At 40.0% G+C, this 20,081-nt stretch overlaps 1 protein-coding gene across 3 annotated transcripts in view; it reads right to left on the bottom strand.

Moving 5' to 3' along the window:
• Positions 1 to 20,081, bottom strand: part of cbl (Cbl proto-oncogene, E3 ubiquitin protein ligase) — a 271,172-nt gene that overhangs the window by 22,828 nt on the left and 228,263 nt on the right. For 2 of the 3 annotated variants that reach the window (XM_043677727.1, XM_043677728.1), the window contains exons 9-10: positions 18,892 to 19,092; positions 12,600 to 12,731 (exon numbers count right to left, since the gene is read on the bottom strand). In XM_043677727.1, the coding sequence (XP_043533662.1) occupies positions 12,600 to 12,731; positions 18,892 to 19,092 (333 nt within the window). The remainder of the gene's footprint in view (positions 1 to 12,599; positions 12,732 to 18,891; positions 19,093 to 20,081) is intronic. The other variant, XM_043677729.1, reaches the window with a different exon arrangement.

Genomic DNA, 20,081 nt, shown 5'->3' with positions numbered 1-20,081 from the left:
CGTTTTGAGCCAAACCTCTGTTTAGAAACTAAAGGTTCAGAAAACATTACACATAAATTTTAGATATTTGAATTTTTACCATCATGCTTCAATGTTATAAAATATGTACTGGCGTTTATCAAATAAAAGCCATAAAAATTGGGCAGCAGGTTGTCACAGTAGCTTAGAATGAGCTTCTTTAAATTCTGGACCCATCAGAAGGAAATGGAATAAATACTGTGGCTGCTAGGGTCTTTTTAAAATGTGTTTCAATATTCAACCCCAATCCTCAGTTCACAGCAAATTTGTAAATAAATGGTCACCTTCACTCTTGACAAACCAGAAATGTAATAGCAGACTGGTTCAGAAGCTCTTCCTTAAATTGATCAAATGTAAATCAGGTTGCTTGCTAAACTTGATACAGATTTCTAGAAAACTAGAATGGTCATACACTGAATGGCCAAGAACCATCAGCTTACTAAATCTATTCTGAACACATCATAATCTTTTCAAGTTCCCTTGAAATTGAACCATGTGAGCAAGTGTCCAATTACACATTGCAACTGTAGATTTATCCTGCGACAAAAGTTTATGAGGATGCATTGTCCAACTAAATTTCCTGCGCTAAACAAAAGCTAAAAATGACACCATGCAGTTCCAACATCTATTTTAAAACTGCTCAAGAATACTACTGAACACCTTACAAGACCATAGGATATAGGAGAAGAATTAGACCATTTCAGTCCATTGAGTCTGTTCTGCGCTTCATATCATAGAATATAATAATGTCAAGAATCTGGATCAAATTGTGAGCTGGTCAGATGTTGTTCAAATAGAAGTTCAGTTGTATAATGATAATATTAGAGAACTAGAATAAGAAAGTTCAAAGACCAACACGGTAGCCTGAGAACTCAAGTTTATTTTAAAATGAAATTTGAAATAAGAGGTCGGTTTGTGAAATAGCATTGCAAAGTCAAATGTAGTGAAAACAATCTGGTTCAGCAATGGTCTGTCGGTGCAGAAAGCTGAGTCGAGTGTTGACCTAGTAAAGGGGATAGGAATACCAATACTTCCCAATTACTGAAAGTTGTCACAAGTTAGCAAGGCCATTAAAAAGAAGAAAACAAGAACTGACAGCCTAGATCTCTCTCCCTTGAAAACAGAACATAGAACATTACAGCGTAGTACAGGCCCTTCGGCCCTCGATGTTGCACTGACCTGTAAAGCCAATCTGAAGCCCACGTAACCTACACTATTCCATTGTCATCCATATGTTTATCCAGTGACCATTTAAACGCCTTTAAAGTTGGCAAGTCTACTAGCGTTACAAGCAGGCCGTTCCACACCATTACTACTCTGAATAAAGAAACTACCTCTGACATCTGTCCTATCTCTATCACCCCTCAATTTAAAGCTACATCCTTCATACTAGCCATCACCATCTGAGGAAAAAGGCTATCACTAATCTAACCGTCTGATTATCTTATATGTCTCAATTAAGTCACCTGTCCACCTTTTTCTCTCCATCGAAAACAGCCTTTGCTCATAAGACCTCCCTCCCATACCAGGCAACATCCTAGTAAATCTCCTCTGCACCCTTTCCAAAGCTTCCACCTCCTTCCTATAGTGTGGTGACTAGAACTGTACACAATACTCCAGGTGCGGCCACACCAGAGTTTTGTACAGCTGCAACATGGCCTCATGTCTCCAAAACTAAACCCCTCTACCACTAAAAGTATCACACCGTACGCCTTCTTAACAACTCTATCAACTTGGGTGGCAACTTTCAGGGATCTACGCACATGGATACAGAGATCTCTCTGTTCATCCACACTATCAAGAATATTACCATTAGCCTAGTACTCTGTATTCCTGTTACTCCTTCCAAAATGAATCACCTCACACTTTTCCGCATTAAACCCCATTTGCCACTTGCCCCCTCAGCCTAGCTCTGCAACTTATTTATATCCCTCTGTAACCTGCAACATCCTTCCGTAGTGTCCACAACTTCACCAACTTTAGTGCTATCTGCAAATTTACTAAACCATCCTTCTACCCTCTCATCCAGGTCATTTATGAAAATGACAAATAGTAGTGGCAGAAAATTGGAGGTGTAGTGAACAGTGAAGAAGGTTACCTCAGATTACAATGGGATCTTGATCAGATGGGCCGATGGGCTGAAGAGTGGCAAATGGAGTTTAAGTTAGATAAATGCGAGGTGCTGCATTTTGGGGAAGCAAATCTTAGCAAACCTATACACTTAATAGTAAAGTCCCAGGGAGTGTTGCTGAACAAAGAGACCTTGGAGTGCAAGTTCATAGCTCCTTGAAAGTGCAGTTGCAGGTAGATAAGATAGTGAAGACAGCGTTTGGTATGCTTTCCTTTATTGGTCAGAATACTGAGTGCAGGAGTTGGAGGTCATGTTGCGGCTGTACAGGACATTAGTTAGACCACTAACCTGTGAAAATGGATAAATCCCTGGGATCTGATCAGATGTATCCCTGAACTTTGTGGGAAGCTAGGGATGTGATTACTGGGCTCCTTGCTGAGATATTTGTATGATTTGGTGATATTGAGTTCAGGAGTTGGGAGGTCATGTTGCACTTGTACAGGACATTGGTTAGGCCACTGTTGGAATATTGCGTTCAATTCTGATCTTCCTATCAAAGGATGTTGTGAAACTTGAAAGGGTTCAGAAAAGATTTACAAGGATGCTGTCAGATTTGGAGGATTGGAGCTATAGGGAGAGGCTGAATAGGCTAGGGCTGTATTCCCTGGAGCATCGGAGGCCTTGAAGTGCAGGTTCATAGTGCCTTGAAAGTAGAGTCGCAGGTAGATAGAATAGTGAAGGAAGCATTTGGTCTGCTTTCCTTTGTTAGTCTGTGTATTGAGTACAGGAGTTGGGAGGTCATGTTGCAGCCTCCACCACTTAAAAGGGTACAGAGCATTGGTTAGGCCACTGTTGGAATATTGCGTGCAATTCTGGTCTCCTTCCTATTGGAAGGATATTGTGAAACTTAAAAGGGTTCAGAAAAGATTCACAATCATGTTGCCAGGTTTAGAGGATTTGAGCGATACGAAAGGCTGAATAGGCTGGGGCGGTTTTCCCTGGAGTGTCCAAGGCTGAGGGGTGACCTCAGAGGCTTATAATATCATGACGGGGGATGGATAGGATAAATACACAAAGTTTTTTCCCTGGGGTGGGGGAGACCAGAACTAGAGGACATAAGTTTAGAGTGAGAGGGGAAAGATATAAAAGAGACCTAAAGGTCAACCTTTTCACGCAGAGGGTGGTATGTGTATGGAAGGAGCTGCCAGAGGAAGTGGTGGAGGCTGATACAATTGTAACATTTAAAAGGCATCTGGATGGGTACATGAACAGGAAGGGTTTGGAGGGATATGGGCCGGGTGCTTGCGAGTAAGACTAGATTAGGTTGGGATATCTGGTTGGCGTGGACGAGGTGGACCGAAGGGTCTATTTCCGTGCTATACAACTCTATGACTCTAAGTGGCTCCAAAACAGATCCTTGCGGTACACCACTAGTAACTGAACTCCAGGATGAACATTTCCCATCAACCACCACCCTCTGTCTTCTTACAGTTAGCCAATTTCTGATCCAAACCACTAAATCACCCTCCATCCCATGCCTCTGTATTTTGTGCAATAGCATACCGTGGGGAACCTTATCAAATGCCTTACTGAAATCCATATACACAACATCAACCACTTTACCCTCATCCGCCTGTTTGGTCACCTTCTCAAAGAACTCACTAAGGTTTGTGAGGCATGACCTACCCTCCACAAAACCGTGTTGACTATCCATAATTAAATTATTCTTTTCTAGATGATTATAAATCCTACCTCTGATAATCCATTCCAACTTTTAACCCACAACCAAAGTAAGGCTCACTGGTCTGTAATCACCAGGGTTGTCTCTACGCCCCTTCTTAAAGAAGGGGATAACATTTGCTATCCTCCAGTCTTCTGGCACTACTCCTGTAGACAATAACGACAACAAGATCAAAGCCAAAGGCTCTGCAATCTCCTCTCTAGCTTCCCAGAGAATCTCAGGATAAATCCCATCAGGCCCAGGGGGTTTATCTATTTTCACACTTTCCAGAATTGCCAACACCTCTTCCTTTGGAGTTCAAACCCTTCTATTCTAGAATGTAAGAACTAGGAGTAGGCAATTTAGCCCTGAGTCTGCTTCACCATTCAATCCATACATGATTGATCTTTTCTCAGCCTCAACTCTGTTTTCCTGCCCACTTTCCATAAGCCTTCAATCCATTACAAATTGAAAATTTATCTATCTCCTTTTTAAATTTAGTCAAGTTTTAGCATCCACCACACTTTGGGGAGTGAATTCCACAAATTCACAACCGTTTGAGAGAAGTGATTTCTCATCTGTTTTAAATCTGCTACCCTTTGTCCTAAAACTGTGACCTCGACACACCAAATGAGGAAGTGTCCATTCTCCATATGTGTGTAAATCTCCTTTAATATCCCATATGTCTCATTAAAACTCCTCTCATTCTTCTGAACAATATTCAAAATGGCAGCAGAGTAGCAGGGCTGTGTGCGGTTTCTACCTGGGGCTCGTCCACATTCTTTCTATTTTTACTCCTACTCTTTGTCTTTCAGTGGGCGGTACGGTGGCACAGTGGTTAGTACTGCTGCCTCACAGCGCCAGAGACCCGGGTTCAATTCCCGCCTCAGGCGACTGACTGTGTGGAGTTTGCACATTCTCCCCGTGTCTGCGTGGGTTTCCTTCGGGTGCTCCGGTTTCCTCCCACAGTCCAAAGATGTGCAGGTCAGGTGAATTGGCCATGCTAAATTGCCCGTAGTGTTAGGTAAGGGGTAAATGTATGGGTGGGTTGCGCTTCGGTGGGTCGGTGTGGACTTTTTGGGCCGAAGGGCCTGTTTCCACACTGTAATGTAATCTAATCTAATTTTTTTCTCTTTACAGTGGGTTAGTGGGTGACATCAGTATGGCAACTTGAGTGGGTCATGCATGGAATGGCGGCTCCCCCCAGTGGTCGGAGGCAGTGGCGGACATAGTTCCTCACAGCGACTGGAGGTGGTTTCAGCAGGAGCAGCAAGGGCGTTATCCTCCCGACATTTGAGGCCAGCGACAATAAAGCTCCTCCACAGATCAGAGGCAGTGGTGGCAGCAGATGTTTTAAAATGGCAGCACTGACAAAGTAACATCTTGGAGGTTAGCAGTAGCTTGGTCTGGCACTTGAGGACAGGACCCCTGGTTGTACTAGGCCCAGAGAGGTGACTCCTGGCATTGACAAGGCAGCAGCAGCTAGGTATGCCCAAAGTAGAGATTCCTATCATTGAGGCAGCAGCAGAGCTGGGGACTCCTGACTGTGGGGCAAGTGTGGATTCAGCAAGGTGGGCCCAGTGACAAAGAGATGGCACTTAAAGACTGGTGACTCCAATGTTGGGTCCAGCGCAGGTGGAGGAGGAGGGGTGGAGGCACAGGTATCATGGTGATCTGGCTTACAGCTCAGGACTCTCTTTCTGTTATATCTTTTATCCTTTTTCTTCTTAAGCTATTCAATATGGTACCGGATTGTGGCGACTGTTGAAGTTTTTCATTATATTCTACTGCATTATTCTCTAAAATGTAAGTGACAATAAATCACATACTCCAGACTTTATCGGCCTAAACTGCTCAATCTCTCTTTATAAGACACACCCCTCATCTCTAGAATTGAGTGAACCTTCTCTGAACTGCCTCCAATGCAACTACATCCCTCTTGAAGAGGACCAAAATTATGTGCCTTTGTACAGTCAGAGCAACATTTTCCTACTTTTATTCTTTATTCCTTTAGCAATAAATACCAAAATTGCATTTACCTGCAATTCTTGCATATTGGGTGCACCTGCAACTAGTTTTCTGTGATTCATACATGAGGAAACCCAGATCTCTCTGAACCAAAGCACTCTGACGTTTCTCTCCATTTCGATAATGTTGTCTTTATTCCTCTGACCAAAATGGATTACCTCACATCTATTTATTTTCAACTTCATCTGCTAAATTTTGGTGCATTCACCTAAATTTTTCATAAACATGCATAAATTTAATACTTTTTTCATCACAACTTACTTTCCCACCTACTTTAAGTGTTATCTACAAATTTGGCTACAGTATTTTCTATCCCTACATCCAAGTCATTAACATGAATTGTAAATATTTGAGGACCAATTCCTGTGGCACCCCACTATTTACAGTTTGCCAACCAGTAATCCTGATTTTCTAGTTAATGTTGGTTAGCTAATCTTCCATCCAAGCTAATACATTATCCCATCCCCAAGTATTCTCATTTTGTATATCAACCTTTTGTGCAGCACCTCATCCAATGCTTTCTGAAAGTCCACAACAAGATCTCCAGTATCTATATTGCTTGTTTTATCCTCAAAGAACAGCAAATTACTCAGTGTGATTTATCTTTCATAAACCATGCTGACTCTGGCAGATTGCATTTTAACTTTCCAAATGTCCTGTTATCATTCCCTTAATAATGGATTTGAACAACTCCCCAACAGGTTGACCTAATAAAAGGTAGCTGAAATTATGAAAGATATTTGTCAAGTGATGCACAGAGAGAATTCAAAGTTTGTGCGAAGATTCGACCTGGACCCAATATACCAACCACTACAGCGGACAGCTGAAACTGACAATCGGAAGCGGCAGGGACAGACCACTATAAACACCGGAGGAAACATCAAAGAAACGCTTCGCAGGAGGCTCCCAAGCACTGATGATGTCGCCTAGCCAGGGGACGAAACGTTTGCAACAAAAACTTCCAGCTCGGCGAACAGAACCACAACCACAGAGAGAATGTTTCATCCTGTGAAGAACATTTCCGGAGACCACCAATTTAAGGTAATCACAAATAAATCAAACAGAGAATTCAGAAGAAATTTTTCTGCTCAAAAATTGGTGAGAATGTGGAACACGCTACACAAGGAATGGTTGAAGTGAATAGAATAGATGGTATTAAGGAAAAGCTAGACAATCAAATGAGGAAGAGAACAGGGTTATGATGATAGATTGGACGAAGATAGATTAGAAGGGTACTCAAGTGGACCATAAACACCAGCATGAAATGGTGGAACAAATGGCCTGCTTCTGTGCTGTAGATCTCATATACTTGTGTGGTCTAGGATAAATGAAATACCTACCCATATCACATTTATTCAATGTATAATAGTTTTATAAGACAACTAGAATGGGCAATAAATGTCACTTTCCAGCAACACCCACATACAGCGAGAAAGACTTTAAAAACTTAGGAGAAGCAACAATCTACACCTTGTATGTTCCAGAAGTTCCAGAATTCAAGTTTAATTTAAACGTTACACCTCTGGTGAAATTATTTATTTACCCTTGATCAAGGTATTCAGCGTAAATGAAAGCAAAATACTACTGATGCTGAGAATCTAAAAGATAAAACAGAAAATGCTGCAGAAACTTGGCATTGAGTGCTGCACTGGAAGCATCTGTGGAGACAGAAGCAGGGTTAGCATTGAGTCTGATGTGAGTCTTCTTCAGACATGATAGGCGATGGAAATAGTGGTCTTTATGTTGTTGATAGTGGTGGAGGAGGAACAAGTGGAATGGATAGTGAGGGTGCCCATAGCAAAAGATAAAGGGAGATAAAAGGAGAGAGAGAAATCTGAAGAAAGTGTAAAGGTATATGTGAAAAGGATGAATTAGATTTGCTCTGCTGAGAGCAAAGACAACAAGGCCCCAAAGATGTAAGGAAAGAGTTGACATTTTGTTGTGCTCAAACTGGAGTAAAGATGTCATACTTCAATATTGCTGAACCCAGTGTTGAGTCCTGAAGGCTGTTAAGTGTCGAACCAGAAAGTGCTGTTCTTCCAGAAGGGATGGTCAACAGAGGCCATTCTCTCCCCTGGTTCACTCCTCCATCACTCCTAACAATTCCTCACTCTCCATGACACCTTCTCACACAATCACAGATGATGTCAGACTTGCTCTTTTACCATCAGACCATAGGAGCAGAATTAGACTATTTGGTCCATAGACTCTACTCCACCATTCGATCATGGCTAATAGGTTTCTCAACCCCATTCTCCTGCCTTCTCCCTGTAACCCTTGATCCCATGATTAATCAAGACCTTATTTATCACTGTCGTAAATACCCTCAACGAGTTGACCTCCTCAGCACTCTGCAGCAATAACTTCTACAGGTTTACAACCGTCTGACAGAAGAAATTCCTTCTCACCTCAGTTCCAAAGTTTCAGCCCTTCTCTCTGAGAATGTGCCTTCAGGTCTTAGTTTGTTTCTCCTCCAAGTGGAAACATTTTCTCCACGTCCAATCTATTCAGACCTCTCAGTATCCTGTACATTTCAAAGAGATGCCCGATCCTTCAGAACTCCATCAAATACAGACCCAGAGTCATCCACTGCTCCTCAAATGACAAGCCCTTCATTCCCAGGACTGTTCTTGTATCCCACCTCTGGAACCCCTCCAAAGCCAGCACATCCCTCTTTCGATATGGGGCCAAAACTGCTCACAATGTTCCAAACTGATCTCACCAGAGCCTTACACAGCCTCAGGAGTAAATCCCTGCAGTTGTATTCCAATCCTCTCAAAATGAATACTAACGTTGTATTTACCTCCTAACTGCCAAATGAATCTGCATGTTAACCTTAACAGAATCCTGAGCAAGGACTCCCAAGGCTCTTTGAGCTTCAGATTTCTGAAGCCTTTCCCGGTTTAGAATATAGTCTATGCCTCTATTCTTTCTATCAAAGTGCATAACCTCACACTTGCCCATATTATGGCCTGCTACTTCTTTGCCCACTCTACTAGCCTGTCAAAGTCCTTCTGCAGCCTTCACAACACTACCTGTACCTCCAACTGTCTTTAGTATCATCTGCAAACATAGCAACAATGCCCTCAGCTACTTCATTCAGATCGTTCATACATAATATAAATAATTGTACCCCCAACACAGACCCCTGTGGAACTTCACTACTCATTCGCTGCTTTCTTGAAAAACTGTTTTTTATCCCCATTCTCTGCCTTCTGCCAGTCAGCCAATCCTCTTCCAGGACCTTGCCCCTAAAACCATCGGCCATTATCTTATTTAGCAGTCTCCTGTGTGGCACTTTGTCAAAGGTGGAAATCCAAGCTGATCACGTCCACTGGGTCTCTTTTCTCTAGCTTGCCCTTTACCTCCTCAAATAATTCTGATATGGAGGTGCCAGTGTTGGACTGGGATGGACAAGGTCAGAAGTCACACAACACCAGATGGTAGTCCAACAGGTTTATTTGAAATCACATGCATTCAGAGCACTGCTCCTTCGTCAGGTGAAGTCACTTCATCTGATTAGGGACAGCGTTCCAAAAGTTTGCGATTTCAAATAAACCTATTGGATTATAACCTTAGGTGTCGTGTGACTTCTGATCAAAACATCTGGAAGATTTGTCAGGCATGAGCTCCCTTGACAAAACTATGCTGACTCAGCCCTATTTTACCATGCACTTCCGAGCAGTCTGCAATCTCATCCTTAATAATGGACTCTAAAATCTTAACAACGACCAATCTCAGGCTAACTAGCCTACAATTTCCCATCCTCTGCCTCCTTCGCTTCTTAAACAGAGGTGTTACATTAGCCATTTTCCTAACCTCTGAGACTCATGATTCCTGGAAGATTATCACCAATGCCTCCGTAATCTCAACTATCTTGTTCAAATCCCTGGGTTAGTCCAATGATCCAAGTGACTTATCCAACTTCAGACCTTGCAGCTTCTTTGTGATAACCACTGGAGTCACCTCTGCTCCCTGACTCTCAAAGTTCTGGTATACTCCTGGTGTTGTCCACTGTGAAGACTGATGCAAACTATCTAATCAGTTCCTCTAACACTTATTTGTCCCCTATTATTACTCCTCCAGCTTACTTTTCCAGCAGTCCAATGTCCAATTTTACCTCTCTCTTACTTTTTATATCTTATAAAAAATACTTTTACAATCTTCTTCATTTTACTAGCTAGCTTACCCACATATTTCATGTTCTTCCACTTACTGCTTTTTTCTATTGTCTTCTGGTTTCTTACCACCTGACTCCTCACTGTTCAAGGGCCCTTACACACTTTCCAGGTAAAATAGTATTTTACTTGCACTTCTTTCAATCCAGTCTACTGTATTTGCTGCTCACAATGCAGTTTTCTTTACAGAAAGACCAAACGGCAATTGGATAACTGTTTTGCAGAGCACCTCCAATCTGCCCATAAGAATGAGCCCAACCTTCCTGTGGTTTGACATTTCAATAAATTACCTTGTGCCCATGCAAACATTAAATTCTAACTTTGTTGTAGTGTCCCAATGAAGCTCAACACAAGCTGGAGGAACAACATCTCATTTTCTGATTAGGCCCTTTACAGCCTTCAGGACTCAACATCAAGTATAGCAACCTCAACTCCAACCTCTTTGCTCTCAGAAGTACGGGCCTAATTTCTCCTTTTCATACTCATCATTTACATCTATCTCACATTTCAAAATGCCCTTTACCACCACCAGTGCTCTTTTTGACCTTTGCTCTGGCACCCTTATTCTACTTGGTCCTCCTTCCCTTATGTCTATAGCATAAAAGGCATCATTTCCAGCCCCTTTTAGTTCAGAATAAGTTTCATATCATATCCAAAACATTAACTCTCTTTCATTCTTCACAGATGCTGCCAGACCTGCTGAGTTTCTCTAGTATTTTCCATTTTTGTTTTAAGGTATTCAAAACAACTGATTATGTTAACAATTCTGTTCTCCGTTATCCTAGCATATCTACACCTTCCAATTACAACTATCATAGTGAAGAGAAAAAGAAATCCAGATAAGAAAATTATCTATAAACATACATGGGATAATTCACCAATACTGAATACACAAGTGCTGAACACATGCTGGAAACAATTAAACCAGATGAAATTAGCAAGAGTGACAAATTGTGTTAACGAAAGAAGAGCTTGTGGCTCTTTTAGGATTCAGGACTTCAGTTACCCAAATGTTCCCAAGTTATTTCAGAATCCTGGATGTGTAAGAGTGGCAACTTTTATGCAGAGCACATAAGTAGCATCCAGTCCTTTCTAATATTTTCCCTGTTCCTCTCATGTACTGACTTAAGCATTATTTAATCAGAGGGCAGGCACACTCAACAAATTTGCCAAACAGTAATTTAAAATTGTTATGTTATAATTCTTACATGCACAAACTAAAAAGGTTGCCAGACTTAGTTTTCAGAATCAGATACTTTCTCATGACAGGTTGATATAAATCTTACCACTTGACATCATTACTTCATATAAATAGAATAACAGTTGTAATTATCTTGCAGACTCACCAACACAATATGCTACAATTTAGATGTGAATCTATCACTTCCTACACATCACAAACCACCAGTGATCACAGCACATTCTCCTTTCAGAAATACTATACTATCTCTTCAGCAGGGCAATGCAAATCTCACTTTATTCAATTCTTCCAAGACAGCTTGTTCATATCTCATTGAACAGTTACCCCATTCTTCGCTTTCATGGGTCCATTTTGCGACCAACTGTCTTCATTTCACTTGATCTTAAATTAAGTAATCCCTTCACTATCACAGCTGCTTCCAAGGAATCTAGTTTTTTCATAATACCAACACGCTTTCCTTAAATTCCCTTCTTTTCCCTTTCTTCTTTTCAAAATTTTATTTGATATAGTCAAAGAATCCCTACACTGTGGAAGCAGGCCATTCAGCCCATCAAGTCCACACTGACCCTCCAAACAGCATCCCACCTAGACCCATCCTCCACCATATCCCTGTAATCCTGCATTCCCTACGGCTAATCCACCTAATACACACATCGCTGGACATTATGGGAAATATAGCATTGCCATACCATCTAACCTGCACATCTTTGTGGGAATGTGGGAGGAAACTGGAGCATCTGGTGGAAGCTTATGCAGAAGCAGAGAGAATGTACAAACTCCACACAGCCAGTCGCCAGAGGGTGGAATCCAACCCAGGTCTCTAGCACTGTTGGGCAGAAGTTGCCACCCTATCTGAATTGCTCCACAGCATTTTTTTTATTCCCAAGTTCCATGTTGTTTATCTCACGATTTCTTCCTCCTTTAAGGTGTTGAAACCCAGATTCATTTCAGTCTTCCTGCATTCCATACTGGATTTACTGATAACTATTTTGCAGTTATAGACAGGAAGGGTAGAAGTGCTTTGATTGTGATGAAATATTAGCTCTGGGAAGCTACAATGATAGGCATTGCTTTCATCAAGAAGAAAGTTTGGGAGTGGGGTGAATAACTTTCTCTCCTACCTCCCAAAACCTTTGCTGTAACCTTTTATTGCATTGCATGGAACCTTCAATGTAGAAGGATACATCAAGTGCTTAAAATTGTACCGGACTATTTCGACCAAATCTACACATTTTGGGCTGAATCGTTGTATATTTTTATCTACAAGATCAAATCAAGAATTCATAATACCCAGAACTATGATATAGTGACAATAAGTTTTCGGATCCCAGAAATACTATCTATAAATGCACAAAGCATTATCTGAATAGAATAGTCCCTTACCTTGGGTGAAACACAAGGACTAGGTGCACAGGACACTGTGGGTGAACGATGCTGCAGCAAGTCTAATCGAGGAGGAACTGGTGGAAGTGCAGAATTGGGAGCTGGAGTGACTGGAGATGGTGGTCTCTCAATCTTTTTAGGAAACAAATTGTAAGCTAATGTAGTGAATGATGCATACAAGAAACATTGTGCAAGGTTTCTAGCTCAATATTTTTATATATTATCAGCAGTCTTGGTCCACACTTTCACATATAGTTACTGCTTTTCCTATACAAATTAAATCAATAATTGGTAGGGCAGTGGAAAATTAGCCACGCCTTTTTTCCCTAAATTCTAACTTATTCAGCAGGAAAATACATTTCTGATCATACAGACAAAATATTATCAGATTCAAATGCAATTACCCCACAGGCTTCTGGCCAGCTGACCCGCACCATCAAGATCACACACAAGAAACTGCTTTTTGGATAGCAGATAGCATCCAGGCGATGCCTTCAGGCGAGGAGAGAAAACTGAAAAACCTTCATAACATTTTAAGTATTTAGATGTGACTTATAATGTTAATGCAAAGAAGGCTATAGGCCAAGTGTTAGAAATGGGATTAGAATAATCAGTTGCATTGGACCAGGTGCGGACATGATGGGCTAAAGGGTCTTTTGCTGTGCTGTTGATCTACGACTCTATGATTCGAAGAGTTAAAATAAAAAGGGGCAAATAATAAATTGTATCCTGACCTGGAATTGAAAACCTGGCACATCTGTATTAGTAAAGCAAGTCAAAGTAAAACAACATCAGAACTTAAACAATGAAGAAATGGAACTTTGAATATAGGGACAACCCACACAGATTTAATTATACAACATAAATGACAGGGTAGAGATAAATAAATAGAAACAATAGCTACTATAGCAAAGAGGTCAGTAACAGTTTTAAGTGGGACTCACTCAGCAAGATCTGAAGTTCATTTTGAATTCCATCAGACCCAATTAGCTCTCAACCTCACTACAGTCTTGGTCAAAACATGAACAAAATAGCTGAACTTTACAGGTCAGCTGAGCATGTCAAATGCTGTCTTGATCTCAAGGCATTCAGAGATGGCACCAAGGAGTCTCTTGGGAGCATTGTTTTTGTTGGAGGTATTCTTTTCCTGGCACTTATGTGACCCAAACATTACCTGCCACTTGTCAAACTAAGTCTGAATGTAGTTTGTGTCTTGCTGCATGTAGACAAAGATTGCTTCAATAGCTGAAGAGTCGTTAACAGGGGTGAACAAAAGTGTCCCCATCTCCTACTTTTTGTTGGAGGGATGGTCATGAATGAAGTAGCTGAAGGAGGTTGAGCCTAGCACACTATCTTGAGGACACCTCAGAGTAAAGTGGAGATGATTCTGATTATTTCAGTGACATCACTGAACAATGAAGTTCCCTTGAAAATTGATGATATGGACATTGAAATAGTTACTAACTACAAGTAGTTACAATTTAAAGTCGATAGTAAATTGAATTACATGGAACAGTAGACAGATATGGTAGCCAAGGGAGTCAGATTATTATACCATCTCAAGATTAAAATCCTTTTGATAGATCTCAAAATCAAAACTCTTTTATATGACTGAAGTTGAGTGCCATTAGTTTTGGATATTTCTCTCGGTACTATGTCCTTTGGGTATTAGACTTTGTAAAGGTACAGAGATTATTGAACCAAGTGAGAAGAGTATTACTGGACAAAATTTGCTTTGAAAGAATTGTGGCAAAAATAAACAGGATCGTGAATAATAAGAATTATTGTTGGATGTGTTCGGGGAAAAGGCCACCATTAGATGCAGGACAAACCAGTTCTTGAGCTGATTTGCACCCTTTTCTGGAAGAACTTCTCTAAAAGGAATTTGACGAACGGATGAGAATTTACACTCACACTGGGAGGTATTGACTGATTATGTTAACGCAATGAAACAATATTCATTACATTTTAACTAAATTTAGGCATCTGCAAAGGGTTAATTTTCTTTTTGTTAGACGTAATTTTTGAGCAAACAAACACACCCAAAATGAAATTCTGCATCGACAATAACGTGAAATTGAATTGAACAGAAGATATCTAGAGACAGAAGAAGTCTAATAATGAATAGTCAGCATGGATTTCAAAAGGAACAATCTTGCTGGACCAACCTTCATAAATTTTAAGAAGTGGTAACAGTGGTTAGACATGAACATGATGTAATTTATCTGAAATTTCAAAAGGATCTTTGATAAGATGCCGCACAAATGGTTAATGATTAATATCAGAGAATGTGGAACCATTGGACAAGTGGAAGAATGCCTTATTAGCTTCTTTCAGGACAGTAAGCTTGAGTAAAAGGCCTTTGTGATTTGTCAGCCGTTAACCCCATTAATTTCCCCATCGCTGTTTTCTTACTAATACAGATTTCCTTCAATTTTGCATCCTCATTAGACCCTTGGTTTCCTAACGTTTCTGGGAGAATACTTGTGCCCTTTTTTGTAAATACAAAACTAAAGATTATATTCAATTCTTCTGCCATTTTTTGTTCTCCATTATAATTTCTCTGGCTTCTGTCTGAAACAAACATACATTTATCATCACTAATTGTTTTCTTTACAGAAGCTTTTATGGTCAGTTTCTTTGAGTCCTGCAATTTTACTCTCATTCACTAGTTCTTCCTTCTTGATCAAACTTTGTCCTTCTTTGCTGAATTCTAAAATGCTTCCATTGCTCAGGCGTGCTGCTTATTCTGGCAATTTTATATCTCTCTTCTTGGATCGATTACTGTTCCCAATTTCTTTTGTAAGCCATGGTTGAGCCACCACTATTCCTCTTTTAGTTTTGCGCTAGGCAGGAATGAATTATTATTGTAATTTCTTGCACACACTATTCAAATATGAACCTTTGCAAATCCACAATCAACCCTTATAGTAAGGATCCCCAATCTATCCTTGTCATTTTGTACCTCATATCCTCCCAGTTCTCTTTATTTAGTTTCAGGACCATAGTCTCAGATTCAACTACTTCATTCTCAATCTTGATGAAGAATTCTACCTTACTATAGATGCTGTTCCCCAAAGGACCCCACACCAAGATTGTTAATTAATCCTTTATTATTGCACAGTAACCAGTTTACAATAGCCTTCTGGTTGTATTGTTCAAAGAAAAACCTTCTCACACACATGATCCACAATACAATACAAATTTGGCTTGTCCAATTTGTAAATTAAAGTCACCATCATTACAGTTGTACTCATAATGCGTGTATCTCTGATTTCTTGTTTAAAGCCTTCCCTTACATCTCTGCCACTGTTTAGAGGCTTAGAACCAACACCCAACAACGTTTTATGCCCTTTGGTTTTTCTACTTCCACCGAAATAAATTTCACATGATTTTCTGAGTCAATACTCTTCATTATTTCATTGATCTCTTCCCTTTATTAATAATGCTACCCCTACCTCTTTTCCTTTTTAGTCTATCCTTTCAAAATAATGAACCTCTGTAGATGTTCAGTTCCCATCCTTCATAATACAGCAAGCATGTCTCTGTAATCACAACTATATCATATCCTTTTTAAATGGGAAGCAGGAGAAAATATTAGTAAATAATGCCAGCATACACAAAATAGAGGATCATAAGTTAAAAGTGGAGTCAGAATAAGGGTGAAAGTTTAATTCAGGATTATACTGCACATATCAGTCAAGGATTGCCACGTGGGATTTTGATGCTGAGGCAATAACGGAAACCTAGCTCAAGAAAGGATGAGGGTCGAGAGTGTGATGCTGGAAAAGCACAGCAGGTCAGACAGCATCTGAAGAGCAGGAATCATGAAGGGCTTGTGCCCGAAACATCAATTGTCCTGCTCCTCGGATGCTGCCTGACCTGCTGTGCTTTTCCAGCACCACACTTTTGACTCTGATCTCCAGCATCTGCAGTCCTCACTTTCTCCTCCCTCAAGGAAGGATGAGTATGATTGCTAAATATTTCTGGCTACAGGGTGTTCATAAAAGATAGAAAAGTAGAAAAAGGACGACAACTGCATTTTAAGTTAAAGAGAACATTGTAGCAATGGAGAAAGAGGATGTTTCATAGTGTTCGAAGAAAGAATTAATTTACATTGACCTAAGAAGCTAAGGAAGGAGTTTGCTACAATTACATTGCTTAATGTAATCTATAAACCACCAGCTAGTAGGAAAGATACAGATAAACAAATCTGAAAAGAAATCACAGAAAGGTGTAAACGTCATAGTTATGATGCACTGGGACTGAATGAGATGCATCCAAGAATATTGAGGGAAGTGAGAGTGGTAATTGCGCAGACACTGGCAATAATATTTCAACCTTTCCTGGAATTGGGCGTAATGCAGAAGACTGTAGAATTGAAAACATTACACTCTTGTTCAAAACAGGTTGTAAAATAGGTGCAGATCTTGATCTTGGTATGCAAGGGAAATTACAATGTTTGAAGATGACACACGCTTAGGAGAATGTGAGGAGCACTGTGTAGAGTACCAAAAGGACATTGACAGGATGGAGGAGTTGTTGGACAGATGGCAGAGGAACATTAATATGTAGCAGAGTTAGGTACTTTGGTGCAAAAAACATGGAAACATAGTCTAAAGTAAGGGTGTTACTCTAAAGGGTGTGCAGAAGCAGAGAGGTCTAGGGATTAATGTACAAAAGTTATTTAAAGCGGCAGGACAGATAGAAAGAACTTTAAAAATGCATTCAGTATTCCAGGCTTCATTAATAAGGGACATAGGCTATAAGAGCAAGAAGATTATGATGTACTTACAAAGGACACCAGTTACACTTCTGCGCAGTTCTGTAAATGCAGAATCATAGACTCCCTATAGTGTGGAAACTGGCCCTTCGGCCTGACAAGTCCACACTGGACCCTCCAAAGAGTCCCATCCAAATCCATTTCCCTCCCTATTATTCTACGTTTACCCCTGACTAATGCACCTGGGCAATTTAGCATGGTCAATTCACCTAACCTGCACAGCTTTGGACTGTGGTAGGAAACCAGAAAACCCGGAGGAAACCCATGCAGACATGGGGAGAATGTGCAAACTCCACACAGACAGTCGCCCAAGGCTGCAATCGAATCCGGGTGCCTGCCGCTGTGAGGCAGCAGTGCTAACCATTGGGCCACAGTGCAGTGGAGAGTGTAGAAAAGAAAATTTCCAGAATGAGAAATTTCAGTTTTGAGTTATGGAGGAAGTTGGGGCTGTTTACGCTGGAGCAGAAAAGGCTGAGGGGAGATTCAATAAATGTTTTTAAAATCATGAGGGTTCTGAAGTGGATACAGTGAAACTGCTCCTTCTTCAAAAAGGATCAAGAATAAGAGATCAGAGATTTAAATACATCAGCAAAAGGAGAACTGTGAACAGAAAGAAAATCTTTTTCATACAGCGGGTAGTTAGGGTGTGGAACAGCACTGCCTGGAAGGGTGGTGAAGGCAGGTTTCAATGAGGCATTTAATGATAATTTAAACAGAAATCATTTGCTGCTTTATGGGGATTGATGGGAGACTGGCACGGAGTTAAAATCCTCAGAGGTCTAGACATGAAAGGATCCCTTCAACTTTGCTTTTAATCATCACTTGCTTGTTCGTGAAATAATTATTCAATTCGCATAGCTTCTTGTTTTGTCACTGGGTGGCACTGTGACCAACGTTGACAATGAAATACATTACAAGGAGATTTTCTCAGTGTTTCTGGCACAATTCACATGAGATGAGATTTGTCAGCTAGCAATTCTACTATCCATTGCTCATTTGACAGCAAAAATTGATTATTAAAATATAAGATTTTTTCTGCCATTTCTTACTTTCACCACACTATGACACTTCAATCTAGAAATTCATTATAGCATCGCTATATAATTCAACATTATGCCCTTTCTGAAGTTTGGACTAGTAATTTAAACATACTTTTTGGAAGATAATCTCTAATCTGCTGTTAGCCCAACATGCCTATGTAGTGTTTTAAAAACTAATATAAGATCTTTCCAAAGGTTTTCTGCAATTTTGACGAAAACATATCTAAAACATAGGACGAGTAAGGTTTCCAATCATCCATTACTAAAATGTGAATGGTACAACAACTAAGTAAAAAGTTATTCTTTGAAATTTGAATACAAGTAGTTTTAGTGGACAATATTTTATTGATACAACATACAGGCTGGGCTAGAATGCTAGCTTTATTACACAATTTCAGCTCAGCAGTGAGCCGTGGTACACTTCATGAACTAGATTTTGAAAAATATGCACATAATAATCTTTAGTTACCTTGGTACTTGATAGCTTGTTCATCATGAACAGTTCATCAGCACGGTCATCATCTTCATCCTCATAATTTGGGGATAACATGGTCTCCATTCCTAAACGGGCTTGACCTGGCCCATCTTTGGGGTCAAAGGGGTCCACAACAATTGGTTCAGTGCCTTTTATTTCACAGCGACAAAATGGACAGCCTTGACCTTCAGATTCCTAGACAGAGCACATAGAATTTAAGGAGATGAATCTCTTAAAACTAAGTCTCTTTGCAAAAGCTCTAAGGAAGTATCAGGAGTGTTTCATGATTTTTCTGTGCAGTAGAACACAAACATGTTTCTATTGCAGTATTACCATGTCATACACAAAACACTACAGCAAAATTTACACAAATCAAATTTGATATTCTGCAAAGCTCTTAGTTAATGACTCTTAGTGAATGAAAGACTAACTACTAGTATTTCACCATCATTGACAGGAAGAACTGGCTTTGCTTCTGTCCCAAGTTATATTTTCCTCTTTTCATTAATGATGTATCAGAAAATAGACCAGAGCTATACAATGTAGTATAACATCTACACCATCATTTCCTTTTCTTGTCACCACCTGAGACTAAAACAAGTTCAAAGTAATTCTCCAATTGATACCATTACAATAAAGCATATTCCAAAAAGACTGAAAAATTAAACAAAGAAAACAGCACACAGATTGTTCTGCTATAACATGCATTTTGTTAACACAAATTCACTATAATACAATTGTTGAATTGAGGACATTGTTTCTAATTCACAAACGTTTATAATGTGTTAGCTGTAATGCAATGATATCGTCAACACTAAGACCTGTTTCTAAAGTGCAATTTTTCTATAACATGGGGTTGCACAAGAATGCAACCATCAGGGTTATCGAACTATGTAATAATAAAAAGGATGAAAAATATCTTCACTTTGTGATATATTAATTACAAACGGTAATGATTGTTTAGCATATTCTGTTTTTATGACCCACTCAGGAAAGTGCATTGATTCTGAAGACCTACTACTCTCAGGGTCATCACAAAAGTTAATGACTTAATTAAAAAACACAAGTTCCCAGAATTATCTGTTGGAATCAAGTTAACAGAAAACACTGACCAGATTCCTGCACTATCAAGAACTACTATTGTTATAATCCCAATTGACGTTATCACAGATTCCAGACTGAAG

This window comes from Chiloscyllium plagiosum, chromosome 36, assembly GCF_004010195.1.
Source record: "Chiloscyllium plagiosum isolate BGI_BamShark_2017 chromosome 36, ASM401019v2, whole genome shotgun sequence".
Lineage (NCBI taxonomy): Eukaryota > Metazoa > Chordata > Chondrichthyes > Orectolobiformes > Hemiscylliidae > Chiloscyllium > Chiloscyllium plagiosum.
This window is presented reverse-complemented; position numbering and strand designations above follow the sequence as displayed.